Source organism: Emydura macquarii, unplaced genomic scaffold, assembly GCF_026122565.2.
Source record: "Emydura macquarii macquarii isolate MOO-44397 ecotype Brisbane River unplaced genomic scaffold, CSIRO-AGI_Emac_v2 contig_587, whole genome shotgun sequence".
In the NCBI taxonomy this organism is placed as follows: domain Eukaryota; kingdom Metazoa; phylum Chordata; order Testudines; family Chelidae; genus Emydura; species Emydura macquarii.
In genome coordinates, this window is record NW_027130724.1 from 1,250,136 (window position 1) to 1,269,888 (window position 19,753).

Sequence of the window (19,753 nt, forward strand, 5' to 3'; positions counted from 1 at the left end):
GCACTTCTAGTATTGCTGCTCACTATGATCCAGGCTTCCTTCCCTAAATTAGTATGCAATTCCAGCCACTTGCATGGGACTGCATGAGAATCTGAGCGAAGAGCACTGCAACTAGAATGTGGGGGAGTGCATGCATGCCATGCACCTGAGCCGGAAGTTTTTTCCAAGCAGTGTCCATTGACCCACACATGCAAAATATGTCTCCTCATGCTCCCGACTGAGGGCATAAGGGGCCATGTGGTTTGATGTCACTCCAGTTCCATCTTACTACCGCATGGCCTGAGTCATAACCTCTATTCCTCATTCACTCTTATCTCAATAAGTGAATTGTTGTACACTTTTCTAAATAGTTTTTCATAGTTTTTATCGTTTATAGTTTAGTTAAGATAGTTTAGCATAGAACAGTATAGTATAGATCCTCCCTGGTCAGAGGACACAAGCCCTCACCATCTGGGGACTATGCCCAGGATCCCAGGTTTCAAGAACTGCATCTCCTGCCCTCATTCCTTTTCCATCTGTGATGAGAATCATTGGTGTCTTTACTGTCTGGTCAAAGCTCACATCTTGGTGGAGTGTAGCATCTTCCCACCGAGAACTATAGGGGCCCTTGAGCTTCAACTTCTCAAGTTCCTGATGGAAGAGGCAATGAGGCCTTGGATGCACTCTGGTCCTAGCCAGGGAGACATCCCTCCCCCACCCCTGGTACAGTGGCATCCACCTACCAATAATGCCCCTCCAAGCACGAGCCATGGTGTGGAGCCACCAGCACCAAAGCACAAGGACAAGCCAAACCACAAGAGTAAGAAACACTCTTACAGGTATAAGAGCAGATCCTGAAGCAGACTACATATAAGAGATGTTTTTCCTCTCTGGGCCATGCCAGGTTGGGTGAGATGTCATGTGTGAACTCTGGCTGGAAGGTAAGGCAAACAAGAAGTGGGATCTGTTAGTACTACCTGTGACCTCGATACAGGACACTTAGAGCGCCTGTCTACGAGAGTGGCTCTGGATGCTCCATTGGTGCCATCTTGCCAATATGCAGATTGGCTGGCTCTGACTGCTGAATTAGGTCCCTCCAGAGTCTCAATGGGCACCCCACAGGCTCCAGGATGTATGTAGAAGTTCATATAACTGGAGGAAGTATTCCTGCCATACCTGCAGTCTCCGTGCCTCTTGGACCGGTCCATTCCTCAGGATGTCCCCACAACTGAGGATTAACTGTTGCTCCTGCTGCACAAGAGGCCCCTTCCCCATCTAATGGAGCGGGGACCTCTGATACCAATGGTCCTGCCATTTTTGATGGAACCTTTATCTAACTCAGAGGAGTCCCAGGACATAGCCACACCAAACATTGCCACCGCCTTGCCAGAGCCTGGACAGACAGCTGAGGCACCCTTATCTGCCCAGCTGTGACACCCCCCCCCACCCCCCCCATGGAAGCCTAGTACCACTTTCCCTGGGGTTGCCCAGACTGATGGACCCTTTGTTCGGCCCCTGTGGAGCCCCTGGGACTCATAGCACAGACATCCAGCACAGTCACAAGGGTTTTATTGTTCCTCCCCTGCACACCAGCCAGTGTATGAGGAGGAAGACTTGGAATCAGTACCACTGGTTCTATTGGTTCCGACCAGAGCCTCCTCATTACTAGATAAGGCAATTGTCACTTTGCTGCTCTCTCAGCCAGATGATTACTGGCAGTACCAAGGACTTCTGCAGTGGTTATGACTTACAAATTCCACTGGAGAAAGTCCAGTTCCCTAATGTCAACTCCTGGACATCCTTCAGCAATAGGGACCATCCAGGATGGCCCTGCCTATAAACGAGGCCATACTGGGACTAGCCTGGATAGTCTGGCACACTGGCATTGTGTCCCCACTCCGAAAAGAGCTGAGAGATGCTACTTTATGCCTGTTAAAGGGGCTGATTTTCTGTTCATGCATGTGGCCCCCAATTCATTGGTCATTCAGACAGCTGCAGAGTAGGCTCAACGCCTGCAAAAGTTCACCCAGCAGACAAAGGGTCAAAAAGACTGGACCTGCTGGGCAGGAAGGTTTCTTGCTCAGTGGGGCTACAGTTCTGCATAGCTATTTACCAGGCTCTGCTAGCTAAATATGACTTCAACACATACAACAGGCTGGCAGAGGTTAAGGACAACCAGACCCAGTTCCAGGCCTTGGTGGACAAAAGGAAGTTGTTGGTTAAGGTGGCCCTCCAAGCTGTGGTGGATGCAGCTGACACTGCATCATATTCCTTGTCCACTGAACTTGTGATGTGCAGAGACTCATAGCTTCAGCCTTCTGGTTTCCTGAGGGTGGTCCAAAACACATTGAGGATCTACCTTTTGACAAACCCAATCTTTTTAATGACAAAATGGAAAAGTCTCTGCATTCCTTGGAAGATTCCCATTCCACTCGGCAATCCCTGGAAATCTACACCCGATCTCCTAGGAGGAACCGGCAGAGGCAGCCCTTCAGACCACAGCAACCAACAGCCACTGGAATCTCCCTGGGAAGCAATAGAGGTCCCAGAGAGCCCACTTCCTAGCCCTGTCATCTCCTTGACCCTTTCCCAGACACAGGCTCAGTGTCTTTTGGCATGCAGGTCGAGACCCGTGAGCTATCTTTGATGCCAACTATCTCAATGCCCATAATCATCGGTGGCCACCTTGCCTTCTGCCCACAGTTGGGGCAACATCCCCTTGAACAATTGGGTACTGGGAGATCATCCATCAGGGATGCTCCATAGAGTTTCTTTCCTTCCTGCCTCATCACCCTCTTACCCCACCCTCTTTTGAGGATCCCTCCCACTAATTGATTCTTCAGCAGGAAGCCGACTTCCTGGTCCTCAAGGATGTGATAGAGGGCATCCCACCTCAGTACCAGTGGGGCAGATTCTACTCACCATATTTCCTCATCCTGAAAAAGGGCAGAGGGCGGAGGCCCATCCTGGATTTTCATCAACTAAATATATTAATCAGGAAGCTGAAATTCTGTATGGTCACATTGGCATCAATAATTCCCTCCCTCCAGGAGGGAGCATGGGTCACAGCACTCAACATGAAAGATGCATACTTCCCTATGGACATCCACCTGTCTCATAGGAAGTGCCTTTGCTTCGTGGTGGGACACCAACACTACCAGTTTCTCATCCTTCCCTTTGGCATAGCAACAGCACTAAGGGTTTTTACAAAGGTATTCATGATAGTAGCAGCCCAGATGAGATGCCAGAAACATATGGTATTCCCCTACCTGGACAACTGGCTTCTAGTGGTGCAATCATGGCAAGAAGTTGTCTCCATGATCCAGTCTCTTCAAAGCTTCCTGGCCTCCCTAGGGGTCTTCATGAACGAAGGCAAGTCTGTTTTGTCATTCATGCAAACGATAAACTTTACAGGGGCAAGACTGGACTCAATCTTTGCACAAGCCTTCCTCCTGAGAGACCAGTTCTCAGTGATGAGCGCCCTGGTCACCCGCATTTGCCGCAAGCTCCACCCCAGTCTGCCAGTACCTCTCTTTCGGAGCATATGGCAGTCCGCACCTATGTGACACCATTGCGAGACCCCACCAGCAGTTCCTATAGCCTGGTTCCATTTGACCTACAAGCCAACCAGGGACCACATCAACTCCAGGGTCACCTTAGACATTCTAGCTGCTCTCAATTGGTGGTCCAATCCATCCAAAATCATGATTGGGACCCCTGTCAGCCCTCCCACATTGAAGGCCACCATTGTGACAGATGCCTCCCTTATGGGATGGGGCACTCACCTAGACCACCACATGTTACAAGGCACATGGACACTGTGGGAAGCTAGGCTACACTTAAACATCCTGGAACTCAGGGCGGTCCATCTCACCAGCAAAGCCTTCCTTCCCCTCATATGCTGTCTCCATGTACAGGTCCTGTCAGACGACATCACCATGGTAAACAATATCAACAAGCAGGGGGTGAGGGAGGTAGGTCTCACTCCCTCTGCGCTGAGTCAGTCTGCCTGTGGAACTGGTACATCAGAAACCAGATGAGCATACAGGCTGTGTACTTCCTGCATGCTCTGACTTCCCGAGCAAACAGATTGAGCAGGACTTTCTGTATAGACCATGAAAGGGAATTGCATGACACAGTCCTGACCAACCTCTTCACACATTGGGGTACCCGTGATGGGACCTCTTCATGTCATGAATAAATCAGAAGCTCCCCAAGTCCTCCTCAACAGGGGCCTTAGGCAGGGACTCTCAGGACGATGCTCTCCTGTTCCCCTGGATGGGTGACCTTCAATATGCCTTTTTCCACCATTTCCTTGCTGCCTCAAGTTCTCTGGGACAGAGGCACCATCATCCTCATAGCACCCTACTGGCCCCAGCAGTTCTAGTTCACAGACGTCCTGAAGCTCTCCACCAGTCTCCAGTTATTCCCAATTTTCTCATGCAGGATTGAGGCAGGTTCAGGCATCCCAACCCAGCCTTCCTTCACCTCATGGCCTGGTGTTTGTATGGGCATCTAAAGTACACCGTGCATGTTCTGACCCGATCCAGCAGATTCTTAACCAGAGCAGGGAAGAGTCCATCAGATCATGCTACCAGGGGAAGTGGCATCGCTTCCTGGAAAGGGCCCATCGCCACTGCCATTCTCCTGACACAGTGTCCAACCCAGTCATTCTAGATTATCTCCTTTCCCTGGAAACATTAGGCTTAGCTCTCAGCTTTATTCATGTACACCTGGCAGTACTTAGTGCCTTTCTTCCCCCAGTGGAGTGACCCTCCTCCATGTAATCTCAACCTGCTTCTCTCAGTGCTCATGGGTCCAAGCTTTGAACTGATGGCTACTACTTTTTTTCAATACTTGTCACTGAAAACATCATTCTTGGTAGCAGTTATCTCAGCAAGGAGGGTAGGAGAGATGCAAGCAGTAATGGCTGATCCTCCCTGTATATTTTCTACCCAAAGAAAGTATTGTTAAGAATACACCACAAGTTTTTATCAAAGATCACAGAATTCCATCTTAAACAAGAAATCCATTTACCTGTGTTCTTCCATAGACCTCACATTGCTAAAACAGAGGCAGCTCTTCACACGTTAGGTATCAAAGGGATCCTGGCATTCTATCCCCAGAGAACAAAGCTGTTCAGATTTTCACCAAAACTCTTTGGGTACATCTACAATGCATTGTAAATTTAGGTTTACAGTTGCTGGAGCTGGATCTCACTGCTCTCCTACTGCATCCATATTGCGTTACACAGACCTTCTGATCTGAGTCTGCAGCTTGAGCTGTATCCACACTGCAGAATGACAGGGCTTGCACCCAAGTCACAGTGGGACTGAGGCTCTGATGCAGTCCCCTAGCAGGATACTAGGACCCAGGTCCTGAGATCTTGCTGACTCAAGTCTGATGGATTTGCGTATAGGATGGAAGGAAGGCTTGGGGTCAAACTTGAGTCAGAGCCCAGGCTTAGTGTACAGTGTAGACATGTCCTTTGTGGCTATCATAGAGAGGATGAAGGGTTAAGCCATATCTTCTCAACATTTATTTAATTGGATCTGACAGTGCAAAGACTTGCTATGAGACTACACAGAAGGACCCATCTACTGGTATTAAAGCTGATTCTATTGAGAGCTCAGGTAGCCTCCATAGGCTCACTAAAGAATGTATCTATCCCAGTTAGATGCAAGACAGTGACCTGGAGATCTGTTCACACATTCACAGCACTGTGCACTTACCAAAGTCTCCAGGTCAGACGCCGCATTTGGCAAGGCTGTGCTCCCAGTCATTAATTTCTTAAACTACACGCTCCCACCTCCAATGTACTGCTCATCTGCTTGGGAATCACTAATACTGGAATGTTCATATGGAGAATCACTCAAAGGAGAATGAGAAATTATTTAGCTTGCACAGTAACTGGAGTTCTTTGAGATGTGTTGTCCAAATGCACATTCCACAACCTGCCCTCCATTCCTTCTACCTCAGAGTTCCTTTGGGGAAAAAACAAAGAAACCTGGGATTCTGTGGTTGAGAGGAAATTGAAGACAGTTAGCTCACTCTGCCCTTTTATGCATTTGCTGAGGAGCACAAAGAACTGCAGGGTCTATGCATGTCATACAGACACTGCCGGCCAAAAGACTCCAAACTCAAGCACAGAGGTGCACGTGCACACTAATAGTAGAATGTGCATGTAGGCAACATTTCTCAAAGAACTCCAGTTACTATACACAGTAAGTAACTTGTCATTATCTCCCTTTTATAAATGGGGAAACAGGCATAGATGGGTGAAATGATTTGTCCAGGGTCACCCAGCAGTACAGTGGCAGAGCTGTATTGTGACACACTTGGATGATTTAAAGCTCTGACTTTATCCAGTCCTTCCCCACTCCATCAGCCAGACCATTTAAATGGAGAACTGGTAGAAAATATCAGTTGTTCACCACCCAGGCCAAAGTAGGGCCCCAGTCCTGCAAAGACTTAGTTCAGTGTGACTACTCATAGTGTGGAAAGTCAAGCACATGTGTAAATCTTTGTAGGATTGTGGTCTAAGGCCTGGTCTACACTTACCTTCAAATTCGGTGGCAGTCGACGGGAGTCACACAAGCTATGCAGAGTAGCTTGCATAACTCATGTCGACTTCGTAACTCCTCTTCTACGCGGCATCTTCACTGTGCTGCGCCACTTGAGGGAGTGGTTTTAATGCATCGACTTCTGGATCGATTGAGGAGGTCTTCACTGACTGCTCAATTGATCCAGATCGATCTGACGGCAGTGAATTTGCCGCCGTCAGTGAAGACATACCCTTAGTGTTGGCACTACTTAAGAAAGGGCAGTATAACATGAAGGCTTATATGGAGAAAATACCGTTTCAGAATGAAGAGGTTCAGTAGGGAATAATCCATGCTTAAATTGTTTATCTTCAGAACAAAGAGAAATTAAAGCATCTCGATTACGTAAGGGTTCTTTTTCTTCTTGTTTAGATGATTCTGTTAAAAAAAAAACAACTGGGAACTCTTCCATCTACTATTGCACCACCTACTGCAGAGGAGCTTTTACACAATATCAGTTGGCTAGAAAATGAAAAGAACCAAATTGAGTTCATCCAGGTAACGTTTAGTTTCCTGACATGATTACAGGTCCTTTATAACGTTCTGTTTTCAAAAGTCAAATATTATGGAGATGTTTATATTGACTGTATAGTTACAGCTGTGTTGAGTTCTGCACTTAAAGGGATTCAATCTCTGTTATCTATGAAATATGCAGCATATCCTTCCCAAATTTACCACAATTATTCTTTTAATATTGTATTAATTTTCTGAGAATTTACAAGTGCATCTCTTAATTAGTTTGATTTAAAACCTAATTTTAAAATGGGCCCTTTAAGAAATTTAGCACTTGTCAAATCTTTCTTTTGGCCCAAATGATGTTAATAATGAAATAAAACGTATTCTTTGAACTTTTCTTATATTTAATGCCACTGCAATTTCATGTATATTTGAAGAATTTAGGTTCTAATTAAGCTAAATTATCAATAATCCGCATATCAAATTTTTATGATTATACAATAATATAACAATAGTTCAGCTCATTCTTAAATGGAGACATGACATTAGATTATAACCAATCATAACATTCCCTCACTGGCCAATGTGCATGCTGCAGTTCTGTTGGTTGAAATGAGTCAGTGGCATGAGACGAACTATATACTTGTATCAGGAAATCTCACCCGTAGATGACTTGGCACCTGGATTGCCTCTAACTGTCACTGCTCTTAAAAGTTCCATAGTCACATATTAGTTCCTCTGTGTTATCCCCTCCTGGGAAAGGTGAACACCTTCTCTGTAACATGGGGACATCATTATGGAGGACTTGGATGGATCCTCCCATTCCCAGCACATCACCACTTACCCCCCCAATTTGACGCACATTCCTGCTGACCTTTCCTAGCCCCTTCACATCCCTTCTCATCCCCTCCCCAAAGATGTCTCTGCACATGGCTGCTTCCTCCGTCCCTTGGCTTCTCATGGTGCTGCTTTCTGGTGCTGGTGGAGTCTAAGGCAGGTATTAGGGAGACTAGTGCTATGTAATAATAATATTAGGTGAAGGTTTTGCATAGGGAGCTCCAATGTTTCTATGCTGTAAGGAGTCACCCTGCATTCCGGTCTAAGTTTAAGTTTAAAAAAAATTACAAAAATGTTGTAATTCTTCTCCGTATTCCCACTCTTGGGACTTGCACTGACCAGTGCAGCTGGATCCTTTAGAACTATCAGATCCAAGAGGCTTGACTGACAAGGCCTCTTGTAATAGAAGAGCCTAAAGTCTATTTTGTTTCTCTTTGCCGCCCGAGGTTTGAATGTACTGCAGATAGCACAATGTGCCAGGGATTAATTCTTCCCCTGAGCACTTCAGATAGTGAACATGTGCATCAGATGCCAGGAAGATTGCTAGGAGATTCGGAGAGGTTTGTATTCTTTTGCTGCTGTGGTTGGAAGGAACTGAGGCAGCAACAGGCACCAAGCCCTTTTTATACCCATGCTTTCAGAGAGCACTCGAGTCAGGGAGAAGGGGGTAGGGGTCCTAACAGGAACTGAAACCTGAAGGTTCTACTGTCCTACTACACCAGTTGGCCCAAGTCCCAAGAGTGTGACTATGCAGAGTGCATCGTGGAGAACTCCAGTTATAAGTAAGTAACCTTAATTATCCCCAAAATGAGGAAATTCAGAGTTAAAATTAAATGTAAGTTCAAACATGGTAAGAAATGGAAATGCACAGAAGTCACTCAATCTTAACTGAGCCCAATAGTGAAGTCACAGAATAATTGTATGATTATACTCCTGATATTTTAGTGTTTGTAGCTCAAATTAGATTAAGCTGATTTTTAAAGATAGGTTCAGGGCTTACCATATTTTTTTTTCATCACAACATCACTGCAAAGCACAGTTATTCCTTATTTCTCCACAATGAAATTTCTTGCACCTTCACTTGATGCATTTGGCCACTTTCTGAGAATAATGGAGTAAGTGGATAATTGTTTTAATTCGGTATGGCAATTTTTATGTTTCTAATAGGCAGATCCTTCACATCAGCCAGCTATTCAATAATAGATCTCTTCTTACCCATTAATTTTCATTGTAGAGTCAGAGAGGATTTTGCAGTTGTTTTAAAGAAAAGAACAGATTATCAAAGTGTATTCTGGCTGTTACAGCTCATGAAATGGCAAGCACATGCCACCTACTGCTGAGGCAGTTTAACTAGTCAGAGTTAAGTTTTGAGCTTATAACATTCCAAACATTTTGTGCATTGGAAGCACAAATTTGAAATTGGGAAACAAACTAATCCTTCCTGAGAAAAAATAATTACAAGTGAGTATTTTATTCTTCTCTGAATAGCTGATGATCTTCATAGACTAACTATTGTTTGTCCAGCTTTGCTTCACCTTTTCTTTGGAAAAAATTTCAAACATGAATGCAACAGAAGTACATGGACTTGCATCATTAGTCTCTTGTATTTGCACATATAAATGAGAACCGACTTATAAAAATAGGTAGTTGTATGTTTGACTGTCCATTAGTATGGCATTTATCAAATCTGTATCCAAATTGCAGGAAATATGGTGTGTTGCATTTTTCCAGGCACACTTACTGCATGTATGTTTAAAAATAGGGTCTGTCAAATCAGTCTTGGAAGCAGGTGTATTCGCTACATTGTAATGGAGATTTCAAACTTTTTGAGACTGATGCTATAGCAAAAGAAACTATCATAGCCTGCCCTCAGCTGTATATAGGAGAAATAATTATCGTTCTTAGAGCAATTGGCCATGTAGATTCCACTCTTGGTACTCATGGAGCCTATACGTGCAAAATCAGATTCTTTTGGCCAGCAGTGTCCACTGGGGCTGTGCCTGCACCCTAGATGTCTTTGTGTGCCCCAACCAAGGGCATAAAGAGCAAAGCAAGCCCAGTTGTCCCTCATTTCCTTCTTACCACCTATGGCAGCAAAACTGAAACCCACTGGTGTCCATCTGCTTCTTTGTGCACTGTGCTACAATTAATGTTAGTTAGTCTTTAGTATAGCTAGTTATATAGTGCATACTAGTGTTTTGGCCCATTGGCACAACCATCACCACCCCAAAAAATTAGTCAGATTTTATTTTTAGACCTAGACCCCACCTCTTTCCCTCCCCATACAGGGGCTTTAGCAATATGGCAGAACTGAAATCTCCAGTTTTGAAAACCTGCCTCTCTTATGAAGCTTCAGTAAATGCTACTTAATGACAGACATCCTGTTAGCCCCCCTTTTTTGCCTAGGAGAGAGATATATTCCTGAGCATTGTTTCATATGTTGCTTCTTCTCTAAGTGAAGTCATAGAATCATATAAGATTATGGTTGGAAGGGACCTCAAGAGGTCATCTAGTCCAACCCCCATGCTCAAATCAACCCCAACTAAATCATCCCAGCCAGGGCTTTGTCAAGCAGGGCCTTAAAAACCTCTCAGGCTGGAGATTCCACCACCTCCCTAGGTAGCCCATTCCAGCGCTTCACTACCCTCCTAATGAAAAAGTTTTTCCTAATATCCAACCTAGATCTCCCCCACTGCAACGTGAGATCATTGCTCCTAGTTCTGTCATCTGCCAACACTGAGAACAGCCTAGCTCCATGCTCTTCGGAACCCTCCTTCAGGTAGTTGAAGACCACTAGCAAATCACCCCACACTTTTCTGCAGACTAAATAAGCTCAGTTCCCTCAGTCTGTCTTCATAAGTCATGTGCCCCACACCCTTAACCATTTTCATTGCCCTCTACTGGACTCTGTGCATGTCCATTTTTCTAAGTAGTCCTAAACCTGTTCTTTCATCACTGAGGGTTGCTCAACTCCTCTCTACACTGTGCTTCTATCTTCGAGTGATTGCTCATATGCATTCCAATATAGGTGTGTGCGCGCCCAGTGCACAGATTCCCGGAACCTTTTTCCCTAGCAAGCCCCGCAGGGCCAGCTCAGGCACCCCCTGGAGTGCCGCGCTCATATCGTGGTATAAAGGGCGCTGCTGGCCCCGCGGTCCCCAGTTCCTTCTTTCCACCTGTGACGGTTGCTGGAACTATCGCCTCTTGCTGTGTGCAAGTAGCTCATTCCCTAGCTGTTGTTACTGTTCTTTAGAGTTTAGAGTTGAATAGTTGTTATAGTGTTAGATAAGTTAGTTAGTTATAGTGATAAGTGAGAACCCCGGATGGGGTTTTTTCTCTTGGAGTCATGCCGGGTTCTACAGGCTTCAAAAACTGTGACTTGTGTACTAAAGCCTTCCCGGTTAGTGACCCGCATGACCGCTGTCTCCGGTGCCTTGGTGAGCAACACCGTCGAGACAAATGCCGAATTTGTAAATCCTTTAAGACTCGGACCCAAAAGGAAAGGGACGCGAGGCTAAAGGTGATCCTAATGGAGTCGGCGCTCCGACCAGCTTCCGAGCCGTCCTGGTCACCGTCGGCACCGAGTGTGTCGTCGGTGCGGAGCGCCCCCCCACTGGCACCGCTCTCGGCACCGCAGCAGATTTTGAAGGGGCCGAAGAAGACGGCACGGCCCCTGGCCGCACCTAAAGACTCCCCCCGGCCCCTGCAGGGCGGAGGGAGTACGGAGACACCCCAGCCACGGGCCGTGGAGATTACTCCGGCCCCGGGGTCTCCGCGCGGGTTGCCTCCCCCGACTCCTGGGGGTGGGGGAGTGCACCTGCAAGGGCCGTCGACGCCGGAGGCGTTCACTGCGGCACGAGCCCTCATGGCCATGCCTACGCCTCCGTCCCCCCCTCGGCCGAGGGACAAGGGACCTGCGTCTCGGGGCAAACCCGCGCTGGGTGGTCCCGGTGGTTGGAGACGCTCTCAATCCAGGTCTCCTTCCAGACGGTCAAGGAGGGTGGAGAGCGTCGGCTCCCCTCCGAGCTCCGACTCTAGGTCGTCGAGCGACTCGGCACCGCGGCACTGTGGGCGGTCCCAAGTTCATCGCCGGAGCCGCCGCAGGTCCAGCTCTGACCTGAGCAGGGACCGTAATTCGGGCTCGCAATCTCAGTGCGGACCCCGTCCCGGCACCGATCCCGGTCACTGTCGGCCGCGTCAAGAGTCAGCGGCTCGCATCCGGCGGCACCGGTAGCTCAAGAGCCCCTGCCGGCACCGATGGGCCCAGCACCGACGACTGGGCGGATGGAGTCCCCTCAGCGTCGCCATCGTAGGCACCGCTCTCGATCTCGAGGGGGTAAGCGGCACCGCAAGTCATCTCGCCGCCAGGGCAGGTCCTCTACATTGTCATCATCCCCGACCTCCTCTTATCGCCGGCACCGTAGGCGTCGGCACCGGTCCACATCATCCTCTTCGGACCGATCCACACGTCGGCGGAATAAGCGACGTATGGGAGGCTCGGGTGACGAGGGCCGCGAGACAGCAGCCGCCTACCCTGCAAGCCCCTGGGTGGGCCCAGGCGCCTTGGCAGTGGCCATATTGGGGGCCCTGGAATGCCCCTATGCCCCAGGGTTCCCTATCGACGCAATCTGCGGTGCCCCCCCCAATGCCCCCTCTCCCTAAGACTCAAGGGCAGGGTTCGGAGGAAGATTCGGACCCAGGGGAGGGACCCTCCACTGGCCCCTTACCCCTCTCTTCCTCCTCATCACCAGACGAGGCGGCGGCCAGAGATCACAGGGCCCCCCTGTTTGATTTCCGTGCCCACCAGGACCTTTTGAAAAGGGCTGCTGAGAACTTGGGCATGGAGTTCAAGCTCATGTCCGAGGAGGAGGACCCCCTCTTTGGGCCCTCGAGCTCTGTGGGCCATCACGGGCAACCTTGCCGGTGCATGACAATGTCATGAAGATTGCCAGAAATCTCTGGCAGACCCCTTCCTCTCTACCTTCCACGTCCAAGGGGGTGGAGAGGAAATATTACGTTCCCAAAGAACCCTTCGAGTTCCTCTATAACCACCCCGCGCCAAGCTCTTTGGTGGTCGATGCGGCCAACCAGAGAGACTGCCAGGGGAACCAGGGGAACACTCCCAAGGATAAGGAAGGCCGGAAGCTAGACTTATTTGGGAGAAAGATCTACTCTACTGCGGCACTGCAGTTTAGAGTAGCTAATCACCAGGCCCTCTTCGGCAAATATAATAAATATTTATGGGCCTCAATGCAAAGATTCGCATCCCAGTTACCTCCTGACAAGGAGGCAGACTTCTCCACGATACTCCAGGAGGGGGCCGCGGTGGCAACCGCGGCGCTACAATCTGCTAGCGATGCGGCAGACACCGCTAGTAGAGCGATGGCCTCGGCGGTCGTTATGCACCACTGCTCGTGGCTGCAGGTGTCTGGCCTCACCCAGGAGGTTCAACAGGCCATACAAGACTTACCTTTCGATGGTCTGGGTCTGTTTTCAGAAAAGACGGACGAAAAGCTGCATGCGCTTAAGGACTCTCAGGCCACCCTGAAGTCCCTCGGGTTATATACCCCCCAGGCCTCCAGACGGCAGTCCAGGCCACAAGCCCAGAGGCAACCACCACCCCTGCCCAGGCAGGCTCCTCGACCCGCCCAGCAGAGGAGAGGTCGTGAGCGCTACTGCGGTCCCAGCAGAGGAGGCCGACAAGGGTCCTCTGCGGGGGGCCAACAGGGGCCATCTAAAGGGGGTAATGCCAATAAACGTTTTTGACCCAGTGCAGGAGGGTAGTACTCTTCCTTCTCCCTGGGATCTTGACCGACCGTTTGCAGATAGGCTTCGCCCCTTTCTTACAGAGTGGGAAGCCATTACTACGGACCGGTGGGTCCTAGAGGTGATTGCCAAAGGGTATACCCTCCAACTCACGGCCTTCCCCCCCAACGCCCCTCCTAGGCTGTCCCCCATTGGGGACCCTGCCCTGGTTCAACTCTTGGTACAGGAGATCGAGTCGCTCCTCATGTTGGGGGCGGCGGAGGAAGTCCCAGTGGCCGAGGAAGGTCGGGGATTTTACTCCAGATATTTTTTAATCCCCAAGGCGAAGGGAGGCCTTAGGCCCATTCTGGACCTACGTCGCCTGAATAAGTATATTAGACGTATTAAGTTTCGTATGGTCTCCCTCGCCACGATCATTCCGGTCCTCGACCCGGGGGATTGGTATGCCGCCCTAGATTTGAAGGACGCATACTTTCACATCTCTATATTGCCTGCACATAGGAGATTCTTAAGGTTTATGGTAGCTGGGAGACACTACCAATTTCGGTCCTTACCCTTTGGGCTCTCATCAGCACCCAGAGATTTTACTAAATGCATGGCGGTGGTGGTAGCCCACCTGCGCCACAGCGGTGTTCAGATCTTCTCTTATTTAGATGATTGGTTAATCAGAGGGAAGTCGAGGTCTCATGTGAGACATAGTCTGCTCCTCACACGCGAGTTATGCACCAGACTTGGGTTGCTTATTAATGAGCAAAAGTCCACACTCACTCCGGTACAATGTATAGAGTTTATTGGAGCTACGTTGGATGCGGTACAAGCCAGAGCCTTCCTCCCTCAAATGAGGTTTGAGGCAATGGCGGCTATTATATCTAATCTCCACCGGTCCCCCACAACAACAGCCAGGCATTGCCTGCAGCTGTTGGGATATATGGCAGCTTCTACGTACGTAGTGAGGCTGGCACAATTGAGGCTTAGACCTCTCCAGATGTGGTTAGCTTCGGTGTATGTACCGAACAGGCATTCTCTAACTAGAGTGGTCATGGTTCCCCCACAGGTGCTGACATCCCTCAATTGGTGGAGGGACCCAAGGGAAGTGATGATGGGCGTTCCCTTCAGAGAGTTTATTCCATCTGTGACGCTCATCACAGACGCATCCGATATGGGATGGGGAGCCCACATCTGTCGCAATCGGGGTACCCAAGGGCTTTGGTCACCGGAGGAGAGAGCTCTGCACATCAACGTACGTGAGCTCAGAGCGGTCCGGTTGGCCTGCAAGGCCTTCCTTCAGTTCCTGAAGGGCAGAATAGTCCAAGTCCTCACGGACAATACGGCAGCCATGTTCTACTTGAACAGGCGGAGGGGGGGGGGGCACGTTCCTCGGCTCTCTGCCATGAAGCTATTCGCCTGTGGGATTTTGCAGTGAGGCATGATTTTCACTTATCTGCCTCTCACCTCCCTGGGGTATGAAACAGCGAGGCGGACCGCCTCAGCAGATCTTTTTCTCCCCGCCACGAATGGTCCTTACACCGGGACATAGTGGCTTTAATCTTCCAAAGGTGGGGTACTCCCTGTCTAGACCTGTTCGCTTCAGCCGGGAACAAGAAATGCCCGAGGTTCTGTTCACTCAGGGGTCGCGAGCCGGGCTCGCTGTCAGATGCCTTCTTAATAGACTGGACAGGGGATCTGATGTATGCATTCCCCCCCATTCCACTCCTGCCCCAAGTCCTTCTCAAGATCAAGAGGGACAGGGCAAACATCATCCTGATCGCCCCGGCGTGGCCGAGACAGCATTGGTACAGCATGCTGCTCGACCTCTCCATCACCGAACCGATTCCGCTACACAGACGATGCGACCTGATCTCCCAGGACCACGGGAGATTGTTGCACCCCGACCTGGACTCCCTCCACCTCACTGCCTGGAGACTCTGTGGCTGACGGAGGGAGAGAGGGCCTGTTCCATACAGGTTCAGCAGGTTCTTCTGGGCAGCAGGAAACCGTCCACTCAAGTAACGTATAGAGCTAAGTGGCGGAGGTTCTCGGGGTGGGCAGAATCGAGAGGGTTACATCCAAGCTTCTCACCTATACAGGCTATCTTAGAGTACCTATTGCAGCTTAAGCTGCAAGGCCTGGCTTTGGCTTCCCTCAAGGTACACCTAGCAGCCATTTCGGCCTTCCACCAACCGATGGAAGGCCGCTCCCTATTCTCTCACCCCATGTCGGTGAGGTTCCTTAAGGGGGTGGAGAGGACTTTCCCTCAGGTGCGGGACCCGGTGCCACCCTGGGACCTCAACTTGGTCCTCAACAGACTGATGGGACACCCCTTTGAGCCCCTGGCCACATGCTCCCTTCTCCTTTTATCATGGAAGGTAGCCTTCCTGGTGGCCATCACATCGGCCAGGAGGGTCTCCGAATTAAGGGCATTGACCTCGGAGCCCCCCTACACAGTTTTTTACAAGGATAAGGTTCAGCTGAGACCTCACCCGGCTTTTATGCCTAAGGTGGTGTCTCAGTTCCACTGTAATCAGGACATTTTCCTCCCTGTGTTCTTTCCAAAACCCCACGGTTCGGAGGAGGAAAGGAGGGGACATTCGCTGGATGTCAGGCGAGCCTTGGCCTACTATATCGAGTGGACCAAGCCCTTCCGGAAGTCGACACAGCTGTTCGTGGCTGTGGCAGACAGGATGAAAGGCTCTCCTGTCTCCACCCAGCGAATCTCCAACTGGATTACTGCCTGCATCAGAGCATGTTACGAGCAGGCGGGGGTGCCCCTTCCAGGTGCGGTAAGAGCATACTCTACTAGGGCCCAGGCCTCTTCCGCAGCCTTCCTGGAGCGGGTTCCCCTGCAGGACATCTGCAGGGCAGCGACCTGGTCGTCGGTCCATACGTTCACGTCGCACTACGCCATCGTGGAGCAGGCCAGGGAGGATGCGGGGTTCGGCAGAGCCGTGCTGTCAAGAGCAGGTCACCGATAACTCCTACCCACCTCCAAGGTATGGCTAATTAATCACCTATATTGGAATGCATATGAGCAATCACTCGAAGATAGAAAACAAGGTTACTTACCAGTAACTGTTGTTCTTCGAGATGTGTTGCTCATATCCATTCCAAACCCACCCCCCATCCCCACTGTCGGAGTCGGCAAAAAGAAGGGACTGGGGACCCGCGGGGCCAGCAGCGCCCTTTATACTGCGATATGAGCGCGGCACTCCAGGGGGCGCCTGAGCTAGCCCTGCGGGGCTTGCTAGGGAAAAAGGTTCCGGGAATCTGTGCACTGGGTGCGCACACACCTATATTGGAATGGATATGAGCAACACATCTCGAAGAACAACAGTTACTGGTAAGTAACCTTGTTTTCCCAGTATAGTAGTCTGGCAGCTGACCTTGTCTGTGAAGGCAAAGGGGGGAAAAATATTGAGTACTTCATCTTTTTCCACATCATCTGTCACTAGGTTGCCTCCCCCATTCAGTAAGGGGCCAACACTTTCCCTGATCATCATCTTGTTACTAACATACTTGTAGAAACCCTTCTTGTTACCCTTCATGTCCCTTGCTAACTGCAACTTCCATTCTGCGTTGGCCTTCCTGATTTCACCCCATGAATGCCAGAGCAGTATTCTTACAATTTTGCCTAGTCATTTGTCCAAACTTCCATTTCTTGTAAGCTTCCTTTCTGTGTTTAAGCTCACCGAAGAATTTTCTGTAAAGACAAGCTGGTCACCTGCCATATTTGCTATTCTTTCTGCACATCAGGATATTTCATTCCTGTGCTCTCAATAAGGTTTCTTTAAAATATAGCCAATTTTCCTGGCCTTCTTCCCCACCCTCCCATTATTAGCCTCCTAGGGGATCCTGCCCATGAGTTCCTTGAGGAGTCAAAGTTTGCTTTTCTGAAGTCCAGGGTCGGTATTCTGCTGCTCTCCTTTCTTCCTTTTGTCAGGATCCTGAACTCGACCATTTCATAGTCATTCAGAAAACTAGAGAAGCCCACCTAAAATTATTCCTCCTGGAGCACTTGATGCAAACTTCTTTGGACACCAAAAGGGAGGACGCAGCTAAACCTCAGAATTCCAGTCAATCCCTCTACATGAGCACCCTGGTGAGCTGAGATTCCATTGTGAGTTCCTGGGCTATACTCACCAAGGAGCCCCAGTCATCTTCCTTCATTTTGGCATCAATTATCCCTGATAGAGGGAGAAAGGAGCACTGCTCCAACCTTGACCAGACACACAGAACACCTTCTGTGGTGCCTACCAAGTTGAGACACAAATCATCAGACATCTGACTTGTCTTTGGCTCCACTGTTAAAGGGCCAACAAAGGGTTCCTGTGAGGACCAGTACCAACTATCAAGAGAGCACCAGTGATACTCACTAAATCTGTCTGCCACTTTCCTTCTGACTTTAGTACCCGGCACCTCCAAGAGAACCGTTATGAGGTAACAAGTTCCTTCACCCTGTATCAGGGCATTTGCAGTAGCCATGGACCAGGAGAAATTGAAGTGGCAGGGACCTTCCAAATCTGTAACCAGGGAGAAAGACCTGAACAAGCTCCATCTATTCAGGTGCAAATTATTTTCATTTGCCAACCTCCAAATGCGCAAAGCTAACTACTAAGATCTCCTCTTCAAACAGAATTACCAGTATAAACTGTCTCAGTTTGTGATAATCACTCAAAAAAGAAACAATCGTTACCTACCTTATAGTAACTATGGCTCTTTGAGATGTGTTGTAGACATGAATTTAAAACTTATCCTCTTCCTACCCCACTACTACGGAGTCCTTCTTTTCTGGTATACTATATTGTTGAAGGAACTGAGGAACAGTGGGGCCTGCTGCATCCTTTATGCTCTCAAGTAGAGGATGAAAGGACATCTAGGGTGCAGGCATGGCCCCAACAGATACTACTGGCCAAAAGTATTTGATCTTTCATACCTGGGGTGCATGTACACCAAGAATGGAATTCATGTGGGCAACACATCCTGAAGAACTACAGTTACTGTAAGGTCAAGAACCACAATTACAGTAAGGTGAAGAACCATTTCTCTCTTCGAGTGATTGCTCATATCCATTCCATTATAGGTGTGTGCGCGCCCCGTGCACAGATTCCCGGAACCTTTTTCCCCTTAGCAAGCCCCGTAGGGTCAGCTCAGGCGCCCCCTGGAGTACCGTGCGCATGCCGCGGTACATAGGGCACCGCCGACCCTGCGGGCCCTCAATTTCTTCTTTCCGCCTGTGACGGTTGCTGGAACGCTTGCCTCTTGCTGTTGCAAGTAGCACCCCTTTAGCATTTAGCAGTTCTTTGTTCGAGTTGAATTAGTGTTAATTGTAGTGATAGTAAGTAGATAGTTGCCCTTAGGGGCTTGCGGTTGAGCCATGCCTGGCTCCACTGGCTTTAAAGCCTGCACGTTATGCGCTAAGGCTTTCCCCGTGAGTGACCCTCATGATCGCTGCCTCCGCTGCCTCGGAGAGCAGCATAGGAAGGACAGATGTAAGATCTGTAAGGCCTTCAAGTCCCGGACCGAGAAAGAACAGGACTCCCGGCTGAAGGCGATACTGATGGAGTCCGCACTCCGCCCGAACTCTGAACCATCCCAATCTCCAGCGGCACCGAGCGTCTCCTCGGTGCGGAGCGCTCCGCCGGCACCGAAGTCCTCGGTGCCGAAGAAGAAGAAGCGGCCTGTGGCCGCACGCATGGACTCCCCCCTGCGACCGGTAAAGCAGGGGGTCACCCAGGAGATGCCCCAGCCATGTGCCGTGGAGAGTACTCCGGCACTGGCATCTCCTCACAGAGAGCCTCCCCCAACTCCTGGGGGTGGGGGAGCGCCTCTGCAAGGGCCGTCGACACCGGAGGCATTTGCGGCGGCACGTGCCCTCATGGGCATGCCCACGCCTCCGTCCCCCCCTCGGCTGAGGGTGCAGGGACAGGTGTCTCAGGTTAAACCCGCGCTGGGTGCCCCTGGTGGGTGAGCAGACCGGAGTCAAGGTCTCCCCCCAGACGGTCAAGGAGGGTCGAGAGTGCGGGCTCCCCTCCTAGCTCCGACTCTGAGTTGTCAAGCTCCTCGACACCGCGGGTGGTCGAGAGGTATGTGCGCGAGGCGATGCCACTCCAATTCTG

General features: G+C 49.8%; 1 protein-coding gene across 1 annotated transcript in view; it reads left to right on the top strand.

Moving 5' to 3' along the window:
• Nucleotides 1–19,753, top strand: part of LOC137148007 (solute carrier family 9 member C1-like) — a 192,392-nt gene that overhangs the window by 163,797 nt on the left and 8,842 nt on the right. Inside the window, exon 15 of the mRNA XM_067540414.1 lies at nt 6,954–7,079. Coding sequence (XP_067396515.1) covers nt 6,954–7,079 — 126 coding nt within the window. The remainder of the gene's footprint in view (nt 1–6,953; nt 7,080–19,753) is intronic.